The 22,295-nt window shown below is 36.7% G+C and overlaps 1 protein-coding gene across 2 annotated transcripts in view; it reads right to left on the minus strand.

Annotated features, from left to right (window-relative positions):
- LOC129420700 (cGMP-dependent protein kinase 1) overlaps nucleotides 1–22,295 on the minus strand; it is a 189,729-nt gene that overhangs the window by 124,686 nt on the left and 42,748 nt on the right. For both annotated transcript variants that reach the window (XM_055175719.2, XM_055175718.2), the window contains exon 3: nucleotides 116–229. In XM_055175719.2, coding sequence (XP_055031694.2) covers nucleotides 116–229 — 114 coding nt within the window. The remainder of the gene's footprint in view (nucleotides 1–115; nucleotides 230–22,295) is intronic.

The raw sequence follows: 22,295 nt of genomic DNA on the forward strand, positions 1-22,295 counted from the left end.
TGCATGTTTGTCTATTCAATGTGGACCGTAAGTGATTGCACAAGTAAGCCTTATAAGTATGCATATCTCATATGCACACATGCAAATTTGTGGGTGCATTGTGCTCCAGACTCACTCTTAACCGTCGCGGTCCTGGTGCAGTTGTAGAGAATGGCGAGCTCTCCGAACACCTTCCCCGGTCCCATTGTGCAAAGCTTCATGCCCTCCTTGGTCACCTCCACCTTACCATCTGAAAGCAATCAGATAGAAAATGCATGAGTCTATTGAAGACGCTCCGCTCATGGGAGCAAACATGACAGGCTGGGAATGCAGCCGTGCAGATGCTTGGATTGGACCGGGCCGAGGCTAATACGTTCGAATAAAAGTCTGGTTTCATTAGGCCAGCAGACGCGACGGGGGGTGGGGGGTTGGTGTGAGATATCTAAGAAAGCTCGAAGCTCTGTAACATAATGGGCAGAGAGATAAATAGGCCAGTGAAAGATGGAAATGGGAAGGGGATTGGTGAAATATTATTTTATAACTATTAGGTAAGATGAGAGTACAGCTATACTGAAAGGGTTCGAGGATGTGATTTCCTTTGCATTAGCTTATCAGAAATTCAACAACAGTCTTGCGTGGCTTTGAAGTAGAGTATAATCGTAATTATGACTTATGTGAACTTCAACGACCATTCCGGTTGTATTCCCAGTGGAAAACTCTGTATTCTAAACAGTACTCGAGTTAGGGTTAGGCATTTCCACAATGATGTAAGATGAGTAATAAAGTGCTGTATTTCATGTTGTATGTGACAATTAATGAAATTAAAGTTAATGACTCTTCACAGTTGTTTAATGCAAAGCAAGAAGAGGTATGTTTGATGTTTAACATATTAATAAAATCATAAAGGTTGTGTACTTGTGATGCAAGTGTGTTGTTAACTCTTTATTTATTAGACTTCTGTATTTTGTTTCCAGCTTAAATGTGTAACACAGCAAAGTGACCTCTGAAGATTGACAGATACACAGAAACAAAAACTCAAATGTTATACAGCTGAGGTTACATTAGGGGGTCCCAACCAAAGGAAAAACGCCAGATTTTCATCTTCATACTCAGTATGCTGCTCTGCAGCTGTGTGATGCTATCAGCAAGGCTAATCCACACAGGCCACAAATACACTGACCCAGAATCAGTTTGCTGTGGCTCTATTTTCATGCCACCTGAGGCTCGTCTGATGAAACAGAACCTCGGGAGCCACTGGACCTTCAGACGCTCCGACAGCATGAAACAACAAACATCTGCTTTAAATCCACTATCAACAGCAGCTCAGGTAAGTATAATATGATGCAACACAACGTGTTAAAATCACAAACACAACACCTGGCAAACTTGAGTCCAAAGCAGTAACATTAATTCTGATAAACATGTGTCTTTTAAAGGTCATGTTCTTCCTGATCCCATTTTTCAAACTTTAGTTAGTCTGTAATGTTGCTGTTAGAGCATAAATAATACCTGTAAAATGATAAAGCTCAAAGATCAGTGCCAGGCGATATATTTTCTTTAACAGAATTCTCCTTTCAAAGCCTACAGCGAACGGCCTGTTTGGACTACAGCTCTCTACTTTCCGGTTGAATGACATCATATATAAGATGTTGTTTAAACTCCGCCCACAGGAGTACGTCAGTCGCCAGCTAAGCTAACGGCAAGCTAAGCTGCTATCGAATCACAACACACTAAACAAGCTACACAATCAAAACTCGTTACATTTTTCTAAAGGAGGGACTTCATAGAACAAGAAGACATCAGACCGTTTTGAGGACAGTGAAAACAGCGCTATACAGATAAGTCAAATCATACCATGTTTTTTACACGTGAAACATGAACACATGTTATATTGCGCACTGTAAACACAATCAAAGCTTCAAAAACACAGAATTGTAAGTTGGTATAATGCATTATTTTCATGAGGATATATACCTGAAAAGTTTGTGTGAAGCCTATGTGACGCACCTGCTGTTTTACATAAATGCCAAAAAACAGGTAAAGCAATGTCATAATGCATTTTAATTTACTGTTTTGTAGTCCTTGTATTAAGTTGTTGGGAACTTGGGACACAAAAGAAAAGCATCTGTCCACTATCATCTCATCACATATTGGTTTTATGAATACTTGTTAGGGATTTACAAGAGGAACCCAAGTGCAGACGGTGGTGGGGATGCACACAAACTCTTTATTCAAACAAACAGAAAATAAAGCCCACGAGGGGGCAAAATAACAAACAAGATACTAGACAGAGGGAGATAAACCTAAACAAGACTAGACCTAAAACACACTTAACACTAAGCAGGGAGACACTAAACAGTGAACTAGACTAATACAATAGGGATGGCTCCCGCAAAACTGACGTTTCGACACTGTGTCGAGATCCCGAAGCGTAAATGTTTCGAAACACTGCTCCGAAATGTGATTCGAAACACCCATGTCACGTGATGAAGTGATTCGAAACACCAAGCGGTGCATTTCACAAGTATTTCGAAGGGTGGCGTACCTGTCGAATCTGCGTCGAATCTTAAACTGACAGGGTAGGAAACAAATCTGACAATACATCATAGATGCGTTTTTGGCAAGATCAAATACTATAATTTACTGAAAAGAAGTAATGTTTCATCATATGTATGTAACACTTACAAAAAAATGCATGCCAGCAAAAGTGTCCCTTGTGTGAGAATGTTTTCAAAGGCTGGAGAAATTATATGTAAAAAAGAAGCTGGTTGAGTTTATCAACACAGAACAATTTATATATTTGAACAAAGATCTTTATATGTAAACAATGTGTCATATTATGGCTTGATATATTTTATGAATCTCTTATTATTTATTTGGTATATCTCTATTCCATTTTTTTTATTAAATAGACCCGAATAGCCTATATTTATCGACAATTGTGAGCCTAAAAGCTCATGTAGTTGTCAAACAGATGTTAAACAACAACAAAAAGCATTTCATTATGATGTAGCGCATGCATTTCCCGGGTTCGATCCTAAGATCTACGCATGAGAGTCGAGAGCACTATCCACTCTCCCATCCTATCACTTGTGTATCAATTAAACAACATGTGGGATACAATTTGTCAGCGCTCATCTAAAATCTTGTCAAGGTTGCTTCATGTAAAGACATGCAAACGACCGCTAGGTGTCACTGTGGAGGCGGTTTCGGATTGATGTTTCGAAGCCTCAAAACATACGGCACAATTGATTCAACTGTTTCAGTGTTTCACGAAGCCTCGCTCTGCCCACCACTATAATACAATAAACACCACTTGGCTTGACTAGACTACAAAGACAGCGTACTCACAAGTATTCTGAACAAAGCACAAGCACAGGACAATGAATACAAGAGGATTAAATAGGGGAGCAAATCAAGGGGGGAACAGGTGATATAAATCAAACAATGAGGAGAGGATGACAAGGGAGCAGAGTAAAAGTGACGAGACACGGGAAAAACGTGGTCTAATACAATAATACTAAGACCACGCTTTCCCACATAAAACATTGTACTGTCAGAACCCTGCCATACTGGACTAAATATTAAAACAAGACAAGGTTCCAGCAGGATCCTGACAATACTCAGATGTAATTCACTGTTAAAGGACAGATGCTTTCCAACAGGTGTTTTAGCATTCGTTGTAAACTTGTGGACCAACCCAGTCTCACCCCATGTCATCAATATTTGACGACACTTGGCCATTCGTCAGTGTGTGGCGCGGAGGGTGTACCTTTCGCGTCATTTTTTGACGAACTGGGGACTTCAGTACTGTTGCGTCCGTTGCATTCTCTTTCCTATTTTCTTGCCATTTTCGCGTCGGTTTAGGGTTAGATTTACATAATGACATCCCTACCCAAACCTAACTCTAACCCCAACGCCAGGTGACAACTGTTTCTAACCCCAACGCCAGGTGACAACTGTTTAATTTCGCGTACACTGTTTAATTTCGCATACACTGTTTAATTTTGCATAATCTAACCCTAAACCGACGCGAAAATGGTAAGAAAATAGGAGAAGAGAATGCAACGGACGTAATAGTATTGAAGTCCCCAGTTCGTCAAAAAATGACGCGAAAGGTATACCCTCCGCGTCACATATTGACGAATGGTCAAGTGTCGTCAAATATTGACGACATGGGGTGAGACTGTGTTATGTGGACCTATTTTTTCAAACGCCTCACACCCATACATTTTTCCGCTTAGAGCTTGAATAATAGACACTCCAGCCCAGGTGGTGGCGCAAATCCGCCATTGCCAATTGCAAGAATACAAACGGGTTCCCGGCGCGGAGTTGGACAAAAACTATGATAAAACCTGTTTAAAACCTATGTCATCATAAACAATCTGAAAACAGGGCTTTAAGTGTAAAATACCGGACTTGTCCTTTAACTGGACATGCAGGGCTGTTATGGTAACGGGACACAGCGTGCTGTGAGAGGGATTGTTCATTTACGTTAGTAAATTAAAGTAAAAAATGTTCACCAAGTTGTCTAATCTATATGACAGATGTTGTATTTTATTTATTTTTATGAGACATTTTTCATATCTGGAAATATTTAATACAGAATATGAAAAAAAATCATGATCCCAAAAATTTGAAATTTTGTTGATTTTGCGCTCTTCCGCGATCACGAAAAACTGGAGGGACTGGCTGGCACCCGACATCTAACTCCAAATTGTACAATCAGCATTTTGGCTCTGGTAAGCCCTCAATTATACTAATAAATGTGATCATTTAGCACATTAGATATGCTGTGATTGCTGCCAAGACAGACACAAATATGGTGGTGGGCACGGTGGAAGTGACGCCTTTGGTACCTATGAATAGGCCACAATAAATGGGAACTTCTTCAATACTGTTAAAAAGCTGACAGAAAACATTCCTGCCAATTTTAGACAAAGGGTGACTACATTAGAAATAATAAAATATCTGTATTCATAAAGATTCTAAGAGTCCTCTCAGAAAACTCTTAATTTAGCTGAAAAACTTTTACGTAGGAGTCTTAAGAGCTTAAGAGTGATTCGGGACTGATCTAAGAGCAACTCTGAGTAAGGAAAAGACAAAAACTTTTATCTTAGTGAGGAGGCGGGGTTGACTCTGTTGCTATGTGTGACACAATCTTTTGAAGACTGTGATTGGTTTGTTGTCCAAGAAGGAAGACAAAGAATGCTTTTAAAGCTGTAGTCTACGATGTTGAAAATCGGTCGAGAAAGCCTGCAAGGTTTGGGAAGTTTTAAAAAACTCATCCCGCCCCATCTGTGCTACCTGATCCCTCCCACCGGGAAAGGACCTGAACAACGTCACTCAGTCAGCTGTGATCACCGGTAGTAAACACCGGAACAGAGATTTACCGAGCAGTAAACTAAACACATAAAGCCTTGAAGGAATCAACACTTACAATTATGACTGATTGACGTCATTTACTTTTACAACAACGTTTGGCATACGTTTCCCCTCCTGAGCCTCGTTTACCCTGGTCAAAAGTGCTAACTAGCGCACATTAATCGCACAATAATTATTAGTTAGTATTGCTCAGGTTTTGAGTAATTGTTATAGCAGCACACAGCGCATCTTGTTCAAATTACGATCGGCTCGAACAAAAACCTGCTAGGCCTATTAAAACATATTCAAGCACTTCAAGAAATATAATTACTTTGACCCGTGATAGGCGATGCTAAACGGCTAAAATTCCAATGCGGACCGGCAGCATGAGCATGTTGTCAGACTGATATAAAGATATTTATGTAACACCTCACACCATAAAAGTGTAAATAAATTCATACCTGCTCAACAAAAAGTCTGCCGTGTCAGCGTAGGTTTCCAGTCCCATATCTCCCTGAAGCTTCCTCCAACGGTCAATGGCGGACCCTATATTAATTCGACTTTGAGTCCGGCATTTGAGTCTCCGTTTTAATCTCTGCTCTTTCCTCTGCAGACTTTCTCTTTCTCCCAATCTTGACTGTAGGGACAAGCAGAGGCCGCTTGCTGCTGTCGGTTTGTTTTTTCTTCATTTGTGAGCTATTGCTACTTTGCTAACTACCATACACTGTCAGAAATGTCATGTCGCAGGCGGGGGGCGGGGTGCGATGGGGTGGAGACGAAGTGGAGCGGGGATTGGATGAGAGCAGTCGACCAATGTAAGCTGTCCGGCCGGACAGCTAACAATGGTCAACTTCTCTGCCGCTGTACACCCAATACATTCTTTTTTCTCTTCATATTGTTAGGATTTTACTGTAGAATCATAACCAGCATCTAAACAAGGTTATTAATAATGAACAATCTTTGAAATCGCTTTAAGTATAGGATCTATTATTAGCCAATAATTTGATATTACAGGTATACTTTTACCTATTATACAGGGAGGAAAATAAGTATTTCAACACCCTGCTATTTTGCAAGTTCTCCCACTTAGAAATCATGGAGGGGTCTGAAATTGTCATCGTAGGTGCATGTCCACTGTGAGAGACATAATCTAAGAATAAAATCCAGAAATCACAATGTATGATTTTTTAACCATTTATTTGTATGATACAGCTGCTAAAGTCTGCCTTTAAAATTTCCATTTATCTCCATTTATTATCCTAAATTAGATGCACCTGTTTGAGGTCGTTAGCTGCATAAAGACACCTGTCCACCCCATACAATCAGTAAGAATCCAACTACTAACAAGACCAAAGAGCTGTCCAAAGACACTAGAGACAAAATTGTTATTATATTATTATGTCTCTAATAAGATAAGTTACAAACATGATTTCTGCACAATCCAATGTGTTTCATGTTATTAACTTAATGTCATGCATTGGTTGCAACATTTTTTGTCTCCCTCTTCATGTTTTGTCCACTTTCCCGGTTGCTAAAAAACTCTTAAGCCTCTTAAAAGTCCTTGTCCGTGCTCCTAACAATTTTGAACTTAACACCTCTTTTAAGGGTTAAGATGCTTTCTGAATTACTGTTTTCTTTACTAGGATTGTTTATTTAATTTTAAGAGTAAACGCCCACATTTCTAAGAATTTTCTTAGAATTGCGTCACTAGGAGCTACTCTTTGATTGATTTATTCTGAATTTTATTTTATTTTATTTTACATATGTTACATTTGTCATTGCATAGTTTTAATGAGTTTTGTATTATCATGAGTGAGTAGCGACTTTAGTAAGACAACAAACCTTTGAGATTAGAGAAGGTCTTAGTTTTGATCTGAGCAGTAAAGCGGTTTGTTAGTTCTTGTGAAAGATGCCTCTCGGTCACTGCTATAACATTGGAGTTTCACCTCAGCAGCTGCCAACAATCATTTTAAGAGATGCTGGATGCGATCAGAGGTCCGGTCAGACCATTTACTCAGCAGGGAACTGAGTCACTGGAGCTGTTAACTGTCTCCCGCTGACAGACGCATTCTCCTTTATTCAACTTCTGCACAAATGTTGTGATGTATTTGTGCATTTGGTGGCTTTTGTTTTTTTAAGTGTTGATTATCAGGTCCAGACAAACTAACGTCTATTGTACAGGTACAGTATGTGTCACCTCGAAAGTCTCAGGAAGTACAGCTCACAGGTTTAAAGTCCATTCTGACACAGGCTATACATCAAAGTGGAGATAACAGCGCCACTGTCTCCTCGTAGGCGTTTTATTAGATTTCCATCAGGTTCTCGTGGTTTATCTTGACAGAGCAATATTAGGTATGGGACCAGGCACAAAAGATGCTTTCACCTGGAGCCGTGACTGTCAGTCTGTTTTTTAAGCAGGTCACACTGACTGTGTCGAAGTGCTGTGTGGCACGACTCTGTTATCAATGTCTGCATCTGCAACCAAGGGAAATAAACTACTGTAACAAAGAAGCCAAATGTAGTAATATGCGCTTGCAGACAAGGAGAAAACAGAGAGATGAAAAATCAATGTGTGAATGCAGAGGATGCTAGGTTTTAAATGCTCTGATCATAAAGTCCATACGTCTTAAGCACGAGCTATACTTTTGCATCTGACCTTGGTCCATCTTTGTTTATAACAATCACGTCACTTGCTGTCCACATAGCATTGACGCAGTGTTACATTTTTCGGGGGTTGTTCGCATGATGTAAAGCCTGGTTCTCAAACTTTTTGGGTCAAGGGACCCCTTAAAGAGGAGGAACATTTCCAAGATCCCCATTATAATTATAAAAATTAAGTAACAGTTAAAAGGTCGGCAACAGCTGGGCTTGTCGGGCTAATTTTGGCAGCTGCTGTCATGGCGTGCAGAGCTTCGGATTCTGGGTCAACAGATCACCGCTTTGTGTTGTCACTGCTTGTTTTAAGTGTGCTTCATCATACCATCAACTTAAGTCAGACAGACATTCACTAGTACTTAGTTTAAGCTCATGTTATAAGTTAATCCTTGTAACCTGTAAAAATATTGGAATATTAGAAAAATATTGGAAAATAAAACTGAAATATAATTCCTGCATGCTGTTGCCAACTATAAAAAAGGACATTTAAAGGATTAGCCCATTTTCTTAAAAAGAATCCACATAATTTACTCAGTTGAGTAAATTTGTTCAGTCGAGAATAAATAATTTTTGAGGAGAACATTCCAGGATTTTTCTAATTTTAATGGACTTTAATGGACCCCAACACTTAACAATTTTAATGCAGTTTAAAATTGCAGTTTCAAAGGACTCTAAACAATCCCAAACAAGACATAAGGGTCTTATCTAGCAAAACAATTGTCATTTTTGGCAAGAAAAATAAAAAATATGCACTTTTAAACCACAACTTCTCGTCTTCCTCCGGTTGTGTGACGCGCCATCGCGACCTCACGTAATACGTCATCGCGTCAAGAGGTCACAGATGACGTATCGAAACTACGCCCCAGTGTGGAGAAAGAGGACCGTTCAGACGTTGCTGTATGTCGAATGATACTAATTAATGTCCTTGTGTCAGTTTATTGTTAAAAATGGTCTACAAATGTGCATTTCATATATGTAACATGTGACCTTTCCACGTCATTACACAATTACATGAGGTCACGCTGGCGAATCACAGGACCAGAGGAAGATGAGAAATTGTGGTTTAAAAGTGCATTTTTTTTCTTGTCAAAAATGACAATCATTTCACTAGATAAGACCCTTATGCCTTGTTTGAGATCGTTTAGAGTCTTTTGAAACTGCAATTTTAAACTGCATTAAAACTGTTAAGTGTTGGGGTCCATTAAAGCCCATTAAAATGAGAAAAATTCTGGAATGTTTTCCTTAAAAAAACATAATTTCTTCTCGACTGAACAAAGAAAGACATCAACATTTTGGATGAAATGGTGGTGAGTAAATTATCTTGAATTTTTTTTTTTTTAAAGAAATGGACTAATCCTTTAATGGTTGATTGTGTCAAGATGGTCCTCTTATGTAAATTTGCCCTTTTTAATTACGCACTAAAGTATAAATGGTGAGTAATTTTATATAACTCGTGACTGTACATCACAATATAATTATTGCAGCATATTTAAGATTTATTCATTCCTACTCTAGTGAGTCAAATAAGAGCAAACAATATCTAAATGCATAGTTTTTATTCTACGTTCTGAATAGATAAGTCATATAATAGCTGATTTAAATGCACCAATGAGCATACATCAGTTAAACTGTATTACTTTATTTATTGCTGTTATGTATAAATAATGTAAAGCAGTTCTGCTTACTGATTGTCGTGTGGTGAAATCTACTGTGCTATAAAGGATAAAGCAAAATCTCTACTGGTACGGCCAAGCTCTCGAGTGTAAAATCCTCATGTAAACAATGTGAGTCAGCATCCTTCTGGGAAGTTGAGGGAAAGTGGTTTAGAAGCGTCTGAGATAAGCTCTGCTTTCTGAGAGCGACTCTTGCCTTGGACTGACACACGTGTGTGGAGGTCTATACATTTAAAGTGTTTATTAAAGGTGATGTTATTCATTACAGAGCAGAGTAAAGGGCTTTCAGAGTCTCATATATATATATATATATATATATATATATATATATATATATATATATATATATATAACTGTGATCTATTCTCAGAAGAAGAAACAGCAGGCTCAGATTTTTCTTCTCTCTTAAATGAGTCAGTGGAATTTGATTCGCTGTGTTAATGAATGCACTGTTGGATTCCAATTACTCTCACTTACTCCCTCTATCATTCTCTTAGCTGTGCATCTCTAACTCAAGGACACTTCAGATGTGTGATCAATCCTCTAGTCCAGGGGTTTTCAAACTTTTTGTCAGCCGAACACCTTGATCTACATTATATACATGAAGTACCCTGTTAGCACATTTCCATGTTTAAATGGATAGTTCACCCAAAAATGAAAATTCTGTCATCATTTACTCACTCTTATCATGTTACAAACCAGTATATTTTTTTGTTCTAATGAACACAATGGAAGATATTTTGAGGAATCTTTGTAATCAAACCGTTTGTGGACCCCATTTACTTCCATAGTACTCCTATTTCCTACTATGGAAGTGAATGGGGTCGACGAACTGTTTGGTTACAAACATTTCTCAAAATATCTTCCTTTGTGTTCATCAGAACCAAAAAAAATTATCAGAACAATGAAATTTATACAGGTTTGTAACAACATGAGAGTGAGTAAATGATGACAGAATTTGCATTTTTTAGTGAACTATCCTTTTAACCTCAAAAACATTTATTTTTCATACCTTTTAAGGTTTCATCAGTAGTATTTTATATAGTCATTGTTATTATTACCTGTTACTAAAGATGGGCATTTTTCAGTGATATAATATTTGAATATTTGAGCTCATAAAAAACGAATATTCGAATATTGACGTTAATGATGACATATGTTTTTGAAGTTTTACGTATTTATATATATATATATATATATATATATATATATATATATATATATATATATATATATATATATAGATATATATAGATATAGATTTGTATTTTTGAAGAAACCTACCCATGTTTGAGAGGTGATAGAAAGAGAACAAATAAAGGTAGGATGAAATACTCTTTTTTTAAAGCAGTGGGTCTGTTCTTTCATTTGATATATTGTATGTTCATATTTAAAGAAGAAAACTTTCTGTAAGGCATTAAAATCATCAAAAACGCTGGCGCTGGCTGGCAACTTTAAAAAAAAATGCTGTGGGGGAAGGAGTTAAAAATATTCTAAAAAACCTTTTTTAAATTATTATTTTAAAAAAAAACTTACAGAAAAATGGCAATAAAACCCCAGGAGTCATCAGGAAAATGGTTCAAAAACTATTGAAAGATAAGATGTGTCTTATCTAAAGCTTGATTTATTTTCTGTTTTTTTCATACGTCTCGACTGTTTAAAGCGACACTGCTTAGTCATGACAAGTGGCATAAAAATACACTTAGAGTTGAATTAAAGAAATGATAAAGTAGTTCTTAATAAAGATAATTCTTCGGGAATAGAATTCATATGGCAAAAAAACGAAACACAAGCATGCACATCGACTTAAAAGTGGATGCTTGACCAAAAAAATCATATAAGAAAAATATATATAAAGTCGGCACACCAAAGCACTTATTATGCAAAATCCAGTTTTACAAGGTAATTGGACATAAATGTGCATTGGCAATGAATAAACACAACCACCCTACAATGAAAAAATCCACCCACTCCTCATTTTTAATTCCCATTAACATTTACATTTAGTCATTTAGCAGACGCTTTTGTCCAATGAACGAGGTAAACAATAGAAGCAATAAGAGCAACACAAGAACATCAATATATAAGTGCACTAGAGCTAGTCTCATCAAGTCTAACACAGTATACATACGTTTTTTTGACAGAACGTAAAGATAAAGATAGAAAAAAGAAAAGATATTATCAAGTGATGTGTTGGCGGAAGAGATGGGTTTTTAAGCGATTCTTAAAGACGGCTACACAATCAGCAGATCTTGTCGCAACCAGTAGATCATTCAACAGATGAGTAACAGGTCCAGAGAAGCAATAGTGATTTTTCCCTTTTTTGAAATGGCACCACAAGCTGTCGCTCTGTGGCAAAGCACAGGGATCTAGAGGGTACCTAAGTCTGTATAAGCGATTGAAGATAAGGGGGAGCTGACACAGCGGTGGTTTTAAAGGTCACGTTCTTCCTGATCCCATTTTTCAAACTTCAGTTAGTGTGTAATGTTGCTGTTAGAGCATAAATAATACCAACAAAATGATAAAGCTAAAAGTTCACTGCCAGGCGATATATTTTATTTAACAGGCAGAAACGTGGGATTGTCGGCTGAACCGGCAAGTGGAGTTGTGTGTCATCCGCATAGCAGTGGTAAGAAAAGCCTTGTTTCCAAAATGACAGAACCCAGGGATGTCATGTATATAAAAAAGAGCACTGGTCCAAGCACTGAGCCTTGGGGTACCCCAGTACCGAGACATTGGGGTTCGGGGAAGTCACCTCTCCAGGATACACTAAATGACCTACCTAAGAGGTAAGACCTAAACCATAGTAGCACTGTTGCATGAGGATGTGGTGATTGACAGTGTCAAACGCGGGATTGATCCAATAGGATCAGTACAGATGATTTGAAGGTTGCCCTTGCCTGCCTTGGGGTTTATAAAACAATAAAAGTGTTTCTAAGTCATTTAAAATGTTTTGCTTTCTATTTTTTTCCTTTTTTATGCCTTTTCATTGTCAATTTTGCAGACTGTCAGTTTGAGATAAATATTTGTGTATTACTAGACCAATTGTATTACATTACACTGTTTTAAAGCCCTACACTGCTGACAGTCCTGCATTTATATAGTTTCTGCCCACAGCAAGTACACTGTCTGCGAGATACTATTGTATCAGACTATATTCAGGGATCAAATCTATTTTAACTAAAAGCGCTCAATGTCTGTTGGTAAGGGAGCGAGGGCAGTAGCTCATTTGAATTTAAAGGTACACACACACAAATAGCATGTTTTTGCTCCCACCCAAATAGGGGCATTTTGAACATGCTATGACAACATGACCCGTGGGCTATTTTGAGCTGAAACTTCACAAACACATTCTGGTCACACCTGAGACTTATATTACATCTTGTAAAAATTGCCATAATAGGTGCCCTTTAAACATAGGCTTTCACATATAGGCCTTTTCATCATTCCCGGACCTGACACTGTGACACACTATGATGTGTGATTGTAGTAGACCTCCCTGTGTATGGGAGACCCCTGTGGCAGGTCTGATAGTCAACGTATGAGTCCAATAGCATGAGATTTCTGCTAAAGTGCTTCTGTGATGAAGGAACGTTGAAGAATAACTGCACTGATCCGTGGAAGAGCCTCTAATAATGTGATATATATATATACTCTGTGCTTCATTCCCCTATAGTGTACAACATATATACACAGGGCAGTACTGTACTTTATCTATTCCAGTGTTTCTCTTTAAAATGCATTATATGTGTGATTGACGCTCTCAGCACTAGTGTGTATAGCAGCAGACACCGCTGACAGAGAGACATGAACCTGTGGATGGCCCCATAAAGATGAAACAAAACATTGCACCAAGGGTCTACTAAAAAGAAAGACGCAGTCATTTTAAAACCTGATCTCACAAAAACAAGAGACATTTTTAATGTGTCTGAAAGGTTGCAGTCAGTGTTATGATTCAGAGTGTCTGGATGACAGAGATTTAAAACTAAATGGAAGAAATTCATGAAAACCAAGAAGAAAACATTATGGATGAATGAGAAATCGTTTGCTCAATTCGTGTAATTTTAAACGCTTCAAAATCTGAAATTTATCATGGAACAATTACTGTAGTTGATATACAGAACAGATGAGTTTGTAATAAGGTATTAAGGGTTTGAGTTAAAAGAGCAGTTTAGTCAAGAATGGAAATTCTGTCATCATTTTCTCAGTCTCATGTTGTACAAAATATGGTTATAATCAGTCATCTGATCGTAGTTATTTGACCTTAATGTCCAGACAGCAGATGACTCCGGGCCAGATCTACACCGGATCTGTGCAAATCTGGCCCGGAGTCGTCTGCAGTCTGATAACCACAATGATTGAATGCCTCTATAAAACCAGTGAGATGTAGAGTGTTGTTTCTGCAGCAGCCCTTCAGCCACCAGTTTTACTCTGCACTTACACTTGTGAATTAAAGTAATGCCATCCTCAAGTCTCAGGATTAGTTTAGGCACTCAGGACTTCTTTTCTTTTGTGTTATGATCAATTTATAGTGATTGTTTCCGTTATTTACATAATTCACATTTCCGAAACAAATATTTTTCTGTTGAATATTCTGACTTACATATTGAACAATCACAATCATTTTTGACAGTTTTATGATGAAGCAAAGAAAAATATGTGACCCTGCTGACAAAATGAGTCTGAATGTGCACCATCTAATTTTAAGCTACTTGTAGGGGCAAAAGAAAAATATACAATAATATTATTGTAACGTGGGCTGCTTTACACAAGCAAGAGAGAGATGAATCCATGTGCAAGGAGGTTTATTAAAATGTAAATCCACTTAGGCCAGCAAACACATCCAACAAGGGCAATCCAATAACAATATCCAATAAACAGGCAAGGGTCAAAATCCAGAACATGAACAAGAAACAGAACCGGCAATAAACAGAGACGCTCGGTAAGGCAGCGTGACACATATACAATACTTCACAGGGAATGTACAGATTTAACCAGTTTTATGGAGAACAGACAGGAAGTACAAAGTGAAGTGAGACATGACAAGATTTCAAAATAAAAGCCAGAAGAGAACAGGATATTCAAATAAAAGCTCTAAACACAAAACAGAATACAAGACAAAACCCTTATAATTATATATTTAACATGCCACCGTGCTATAATACAAAACTGGATTTACAGTACTACACGTAAAGATTTTAACTTCAACTCTGATTCTACATTCGTTTATCATCACTTCAGGAGTGCAGATGTGATCGAGCCACCACATCCGCTATTGAAGAACAGCACACTGTTCAAAGCAGCTGCACTAGCTCAGTTCTGTGGGGTGGGCCCCACTGGTGGGTATAGGAACATTGCAAGTGGGGCATGACAAAAGGGAGGAAATGTTGTCATTTTTGTGCCCATCTCTGTTAGTACCTTGATTTATTAACCATACACTCAGAACGACATATGTAAATATAAGCCTGACTTGAAAATGTCACGCAGAACAATAGCCTACAAGAATGAATTAACGTTGGAATGAAGCAGAACAAAAACTTTAATGTTAAGAGGCGGTATAGGCTGTAGCAGGTATAAAAGTAACAATGCACAAGTTTGTGACATGGAATGGAAAAAATAGAGATTCAGCACCAGCAGAGAAAACCAGGACAGACAGTGAACCTAATCAATCAAAAAGCCAGCTGTAAGTATGATGACTTTTGTCAGAGACAAAATACAAACACAGTTGCATTATTATTATTTACTCTTGAACGAAGTCTTATTTCATGCAAGGTGATAATATTTGCACCCTTCATTTTATTTTTTGTGTTTAATGCTGTTATGTTTTAGAAAATGATGTAATTAAATATGTTTCAGTTAAATGTAAGCCTAGAGCGATTGGGGACAGGTGGGGCTCGGAACACTTCCATACCTCCAAAGTGGGAAATGGCAGAAAAAGTGAGAAACACTGCACTAGCTGATGCTGGGGATTAGTTATAACACAAGGAATTAAGTAAGTTGTGTTTTATTTGTACAGATTGCAATGTAACTGTAAATAAAAATAATGTAAATATGCAACTTCACAAAGTTTTGCACATATTTTTATATGTGCACTTCCCTTATTTGTATATGTTATAATACATGTGTGTACTACACTGCAAAAAAAAAATTCAAAAAAAAAATGTATTTTTGTCTTGTTTTCAGTAAAAATATCTACAAATTCTTAATTTAAGATGCTTTTTCTTGATGAGCAAAACGACCCAAGTCAAAAATATCAAATTTAAGTGATTTTGTGCATAAAACACTAAATTCAAGAACAATTTGAGAAAAATGTGCTTACCCCATTGGCATATGCTTGTTTTATGCACAAAAATCACTTAAATCTGATATTTTTGGTCTAAAAACTAGACTTATTTTCTTTGGTTGTTTTGCTCATCAAGAAAAAGCATCTTAATTTAAGAATTTTTAGATATTTTTAATGAAAACAAGACAAAAATACTAAGAAATGTTTTTCTTGAAAATAAGCTTTTGCAGTGTATCTTGAACTACTAGAGAGTATACATTTCAAAGTACAGCTGTGTAATGACAATAAAGGTGTTATATTCTATAAATACAGTATAATGTATAAGTATAAGAGATACAGGATTTGTCAGGTAAAATACATATTATGATTATATTATGCCAACCATTGCCTTTATAATTAGATCATGTTGCGTTACAAAACATTGAAAAGCAAAATACAGTATATTTTCAATTAGGGGTGGGCAATAATAAACCAGTAGGAATGATAAACTGCTAAACTGCTCAACCAGTAGAGATTTTGGACTATCGTCTCTATCAAGATCGTTGAAAGTCCTTTGAAGCTGCATTGAAACTGCAATTTTAAACTGCATTCAAACTGTAAACTGTTGAGGTTCATTAAAGGTGCAGTGTGTAAATTTTAGCGGCAACTAGTGGCGAGGTTGTGAATTGCAACCAACGGCTCAGTCCACTGCTCACCCTCACTTTTGAAACACATAGAGAAGCTACAGTAGCTCCCACCGGAGAAACATGTCATAGTCGGAGACAACTTAGTAAAAAAAGTTTGTCCGTTAAGGACTTTTGTAGAAACATGGTGGCCCAAAATGGCGATTTACATATAAGGGGACCCTCTTTGTAGATAAAAATGTCTCATTCTAAGGTAGTAAACACATAACGGTTCATTATGAAAGGTCTTTATACACCCCTGATAATATAGTTTTGTATATTATTTTGCATTTCTGTCAAGAGATCCTTCTAAAAATTACACACTGCACCTTTAAAGTCCACCATATGGAGAAAAATCCTGGAATGTTTTCCTAAAAAAAAATCTTCTTGACTGAACAAAGAAAGACAAACATTTTAGATAGTATGGGGATAAGTACATTATTTTTTGTTTTAAAAAATTGAGTAATCCTTTAATCATTTTAACAGCGCTATAGCTTCTGGAGCAGCATTGGATGTTCTTTAGCCCCCTATTCATCATCAAAGCTCTGAAATAATTGCCATAATCATAATTATTTATTAGACAATTAATCATCAGACAAATTGTATAATTCTGACAGCCCTAGTTTATGACATGTGGCATGGCCTATTTTTTATGGGTTTTAATAGTATTTTGTGACGTTTACAGAGCTTGTCCGGCACAGTTATTTTTCATATACGGAAAAAGAGGACAGGTATAACCTTTTGTTTCTTTTAAATCGTCTGTTGTGTTGCTGGGAAATAAATAACAGCATAACATCTTCAGTAATAACAGCTTTCAGTAAGTAATGTTTGATTTTATTTAGCAGATTCCTTTGCTAACCCCTCATGCAAGGTAATATAAACATGTAGATGTATTCTCTGTACTGGCTCATTATCTCAGACAGCGAGTCTGCATCTGCACCTGCTACAGCTGAACCCTGTTTGGTTTCAGTCCAGTGACGACCTGTAGCTGTGGTTGATGACAGATGTACAACTGACATCCAACTCCAACTCGTCTTCTACAGCTGATCCCAGCTTTAAATCACATGTGTCATCTGCAGACAGACAGTCAATCCGCCTCCACCATACTGCCTTACTGCTCACCATTACCACCACAATTTACTCCTCATCCTCCAATTATAACACAGAGGAAATCTGCTGTTTCACTGTCAACTTGTTTCTCATTAAAATACACCATTAAATCTTTGGAAAACAAGGACTTCAGGCTGCTAACCCAATAACTGCATATGTTATATTAGAGAGTTTTGTGAAACAAACACAGATCAAATAAACAAGTAATATATTCAGAACCACTGATCCATGCACAAACAGGATTTCTACAGAAAAAAAAACTTTCTGTGCTGGTTCACTAATTTACCCCAATTCACCCTATACTACATAGAGTATATGTAAGGAATAAATTACAATGGGCCATTGGATTATTCAAAAATAATGCACACCCAAGGTGGTAATGCCGCACGACGCAAAGCTGAGTTACAACGCAGGTGTGCATTATGTAGATTAATTCAAAGGACCAGAGTCAATTATTCCTCTTTTACCATGCATTGCACTGGTGGTTATTTTAAGACATTTGACAGGTCAGGTGTGCTTTATTGTAAAATAATGCATACCAGTGGAACATTTCTCAACCAGAAATAAAGCATTCATTAGCCCCGTGGTAACATATATGAGCCCTATTTTAAGAATCTAAGCACATGGTCTAAAGGGCATGGCGAAAGTGGACTTAACGTGTGTCCGAATCCATTTTTGCTAGCTTAATGATGGGAAAAATGGTCTATGCGCCTGGCACACGGTCTAAAAGGGTTGTTCCTATTCACGCAATGAGTAATTTCCTATTTACATGACAGAGTTTGTAAGTGGAAAAAGACCACCAGTTTAAGATTGATGTAAAAAAAATTGCATTGTGTTTTATTTTTTGAAATGGTTATTTTTGGTTATTAAGTTTTTGTTCTCTTAAAAAGTCGTTATTTTAGTAATGGAGTAATGAGTGAAATAAGCAGTGTTTAACTGCTGATACAGGGCTGTCCACACGGAGACGCATATCACTGTATACGTATAAATTTGTTATCGTATTGCCGTTTCGTCCACACGGATCCGGCGTTTTGAGAGAGTGAAACCATTACTTTTTTAAAACCGGGTCCTAAAGTGGATAAATCTGAAATCGACACCCTTGCGGTTTCATGTGTACAGCCAATCCGTATATTTTGTGAAGCGAAAACGTCATCACATCACATGTCGGAAGCGTCACACGTAACAGCAACAACAATAACGGCGGACTACGTGATTGTGTTCGTGCTACAGAAGCTACTAAAGCCTACTAGCTTTATTACCGCAAAATCTATTGCTTCTACTGTATGCAATTGTGGTGAGCAACAAGCGATAATGGACAACACCATACGTTGGTTATGCGCATGCTCAAAGTCTTCTTCTTCGTGTATAGTGTATATCTGTGGCAGAATTACAGCGCCCCATACTGGTCCGGCATATATACTACACCGCTTATAGTCGGTTTCAGTGGTTTCGTGTTTACAGATGATCGGATAGGGAATGCACCGGCTTTGTGTGGACAAAGCCACAGTATGATGCATGATCACTGTAATCTGCAGTTTTTTATAAGAATAATTTACAAATATGCAAAAGAAAAAGGTTTGCATAAGTAAAAGTACTTTATTTGTTACAAACAGTAGATTTACAAATGGAAATCGAACCGAAACGTTTCAGCACTGGACAGCACCCTGAGTGTTTTGAAAAATACTACTTAAAAATGGTTCTCATCTCACCATATCCAAAGGTACAAAGTCATATACAATAAATCCATGGGGTAGCAATTATAATTTTATTCAAATAAATGCAATATTAGCACTTTTTAAAAGCAAAAGATTATAATTCTTAATATTTTCATATTTAAAAGAGTTTGTGTGCTGCTGCGCTTTCCTGTGTGTGTAATAAGCAAACGTCCCGTTTATAGGCGCATATTACTAATGCTTTCTTTAAAGAACAAAAACTATATTGTGCCATTGACTTTAGACCAGGTTTTAGCTGGTCAATGGTGTAGTCTATTTTAGTTGCCTCAAAATAGTACTGTGCCAACAAAGCGCCTGAACACACCTCGTTTTCAAACCAGCACGCCCATGGGGCACTAATGGGCGCAAATGCATTTGCTATTTAAACAATGTGACGCTGATGTAAAAATTATGAATGTGCCAGGATAAAACTTGCTTGCATTTGAAAGGCTCTAATAGCCATCTAAACACAATCCAGACATCTAAGCTAAAACAAGGCAAAATTTGGGCTGTCAGTGAATATTAAAGAGATTGGGCACGATTGCTTGAGTACTGGAACGTGACATCGACGATCAATCACGAAAACGATGATCATGTGTTTTTTTTATGGCGGCATTTGGACATCTGGTTAGCGTTACAAGTGCATGTGGTAGTAAACACTGGGTGCGTGTTTGACGTCATGATGAGCTGCGCTGACCGGCATATGACCTCAGTACCATGCATGATTTAAAAGCAAAAAGAAAAGTTTGCTTCCTAAGCACACAAGCGAAGCAGCAACCCCGCCAATCCCTGCAACGCTGTGAAGCCGAACACACCTCACATCACTGAGGCACTATGGTTTAAAAGGATGCAGTGATTTTCAGATTCACTTTGGTAAGGTGAAAATACAGTCAGTCAGGTGCAAAATGTACAGCGCCGTCAGAAGTTCAATGGGTTATCATCTCATATTTAAACATCAGATGTCAAAAGATACCAGAGTATGGAGGACCAGAAGAGTCATGCAAAATGTAATAAAGAACTTCAATATTTAATAACTACCTTGGCCGGGTTTCCCAAAAGCATCGTAAGGCTAAGTTGATCGTAAAAACTATCGTACGAATCATCTTAAAATTATGGGCCGTTTCCCAAAAGCTTCGTAACTTAAGTAGCACTTGAAAATCATTGTAGATCTACGAGTGCTCTGGAGTAATTGTTCATTCATAAGTGCATCGTAAGACAATAGAGTTACAAGGTCACCTGCAGGACAACCAGCAAATTGCACTCCTGCAATGACAATAATGTAATGCTTTAAATGTATATTTATTTATTGGGTTCTTCTTTGTTTATTTGTTTAAATTTCTTTAATATAATATATTTAAAATTAAAATGAGAAATTTAAATTACTAAACATAAATTAATAAAGAAGGAAAATATATTTGGTAAATTTTGGTAAAAGTTGGTACTTGCACATTGATAAATGGTTCCTACAAATTGCTTCTATAATTAATTTACAGTAAAAATAATTGTTTTGAAGTGAAATGGCATCTGATTAAGGAAACCAAATAAATATGTACAGTACAATGCAATAATCCCTAACAATAAATAAACATAGATAATAAAAAACAAATAATAATAATGATCTAAACTATTACATAAAATGCAGAAGGCATTTCGCAGTGGGGCGACTCCTAACTACATACGGAAAAGAATATTTCATTATGCACAAATTATTAAAACAGTTAAATAATTTTAAACAAATAATTGTTTAATGACAAAATTTTATAATATTTAGTCATTAAACAATAATGAAAAATATTATAAAAAACATTAGTGCACATCAGCTGAAGATCATTAGCCTAAACAAGCTTCTGCTACAAATTCGAGTCATTCTATAGGTGACATTTCAGCACTTGACAAAGGGATAGCGATTAGTAAGTAGCACTTAAAACCCAGCTGCGAGCCATCGTTTAACGTGCATCTTTGGGAAATGCACGTAAATGAACAACGAATGTTCGTTAAGTAGCTCGTAGAAAGCGCTCTTAAGAGCCCTTTTAAATGCCTAATTTAAACCTGTATTTGTAGTTCAATTTACAAATCCAGTTATTTATTTCTTTTTTTAAATCGCTTTTTGAAATACATTTTGAAATTCCATTATTTAATTAAGAATTTGTAAATGCAATTTAAAATGATGAACTTATTGAGTGTTTTATGTTGTTTTGTAAATTCTTATATTAATTTGAACTATTTATTAATGGATTAATATATTTCAACATTATTTATTGCATAAAATGTTACATAATTATTTTTTTTTGTAACTTTGTCTATTTATTTATAGATTAATTAATTTTTAAACAAATGTATTAATTGCTATTTTTATTGTCCAGGTAGTTATTAAATATTGAAGTTCTTTATTACATTTTGCATGACTCTTGTGGTCCTCCATACCAGATACAAACATAACATCTTGACTGAGAACAGGTGAGAGGACGACATGACACAGCTAATCGCTAAAATGATAGCAAAAGCTGCTTAAGGTTATGAAGGACATGTTGACCGGACATGTTTTAAAGCGCGCTGTTATTGTGCACATCCACAACATGAGTCCAGTACATAACTTAGTTGAAGTCTTGCATTTTATGCAGATAGATGCACGTTGTATAATACATTTATGTTGTATATAAGGCTTAATATTATGTAGAGTGTGTCATATATAGAAAGTGCTTCAGTTTGTGTTTATTAACCCTTTCGTTTTACTTCATCTTGTTAGAGGTTTCTGTTAAAAAAAATGTATTCATTAATTATCTAGTATGTGTTTATTGTTCTGTCAAAGTTTCTTCAAAATTAAGTTTTATTTGAGTTTTTTTAATAAAAATATTTT

This window comes from Misgurnus anguillicaudatus, chromosome 4, assembly GCF_027580225.2.
Source record: "Misgurnus anguillicaudatus chromosome 4, ASM2758022v2, whole genome shotgun sequence".
NCBI classification, from domain to species: domain Eukaryota; kingdom Metazoa; phylum Chordata; class Actinopteri; order Cypriniformes; family Cobitidae; genus Misgurnus; species Misgurnus anguillicaudatus.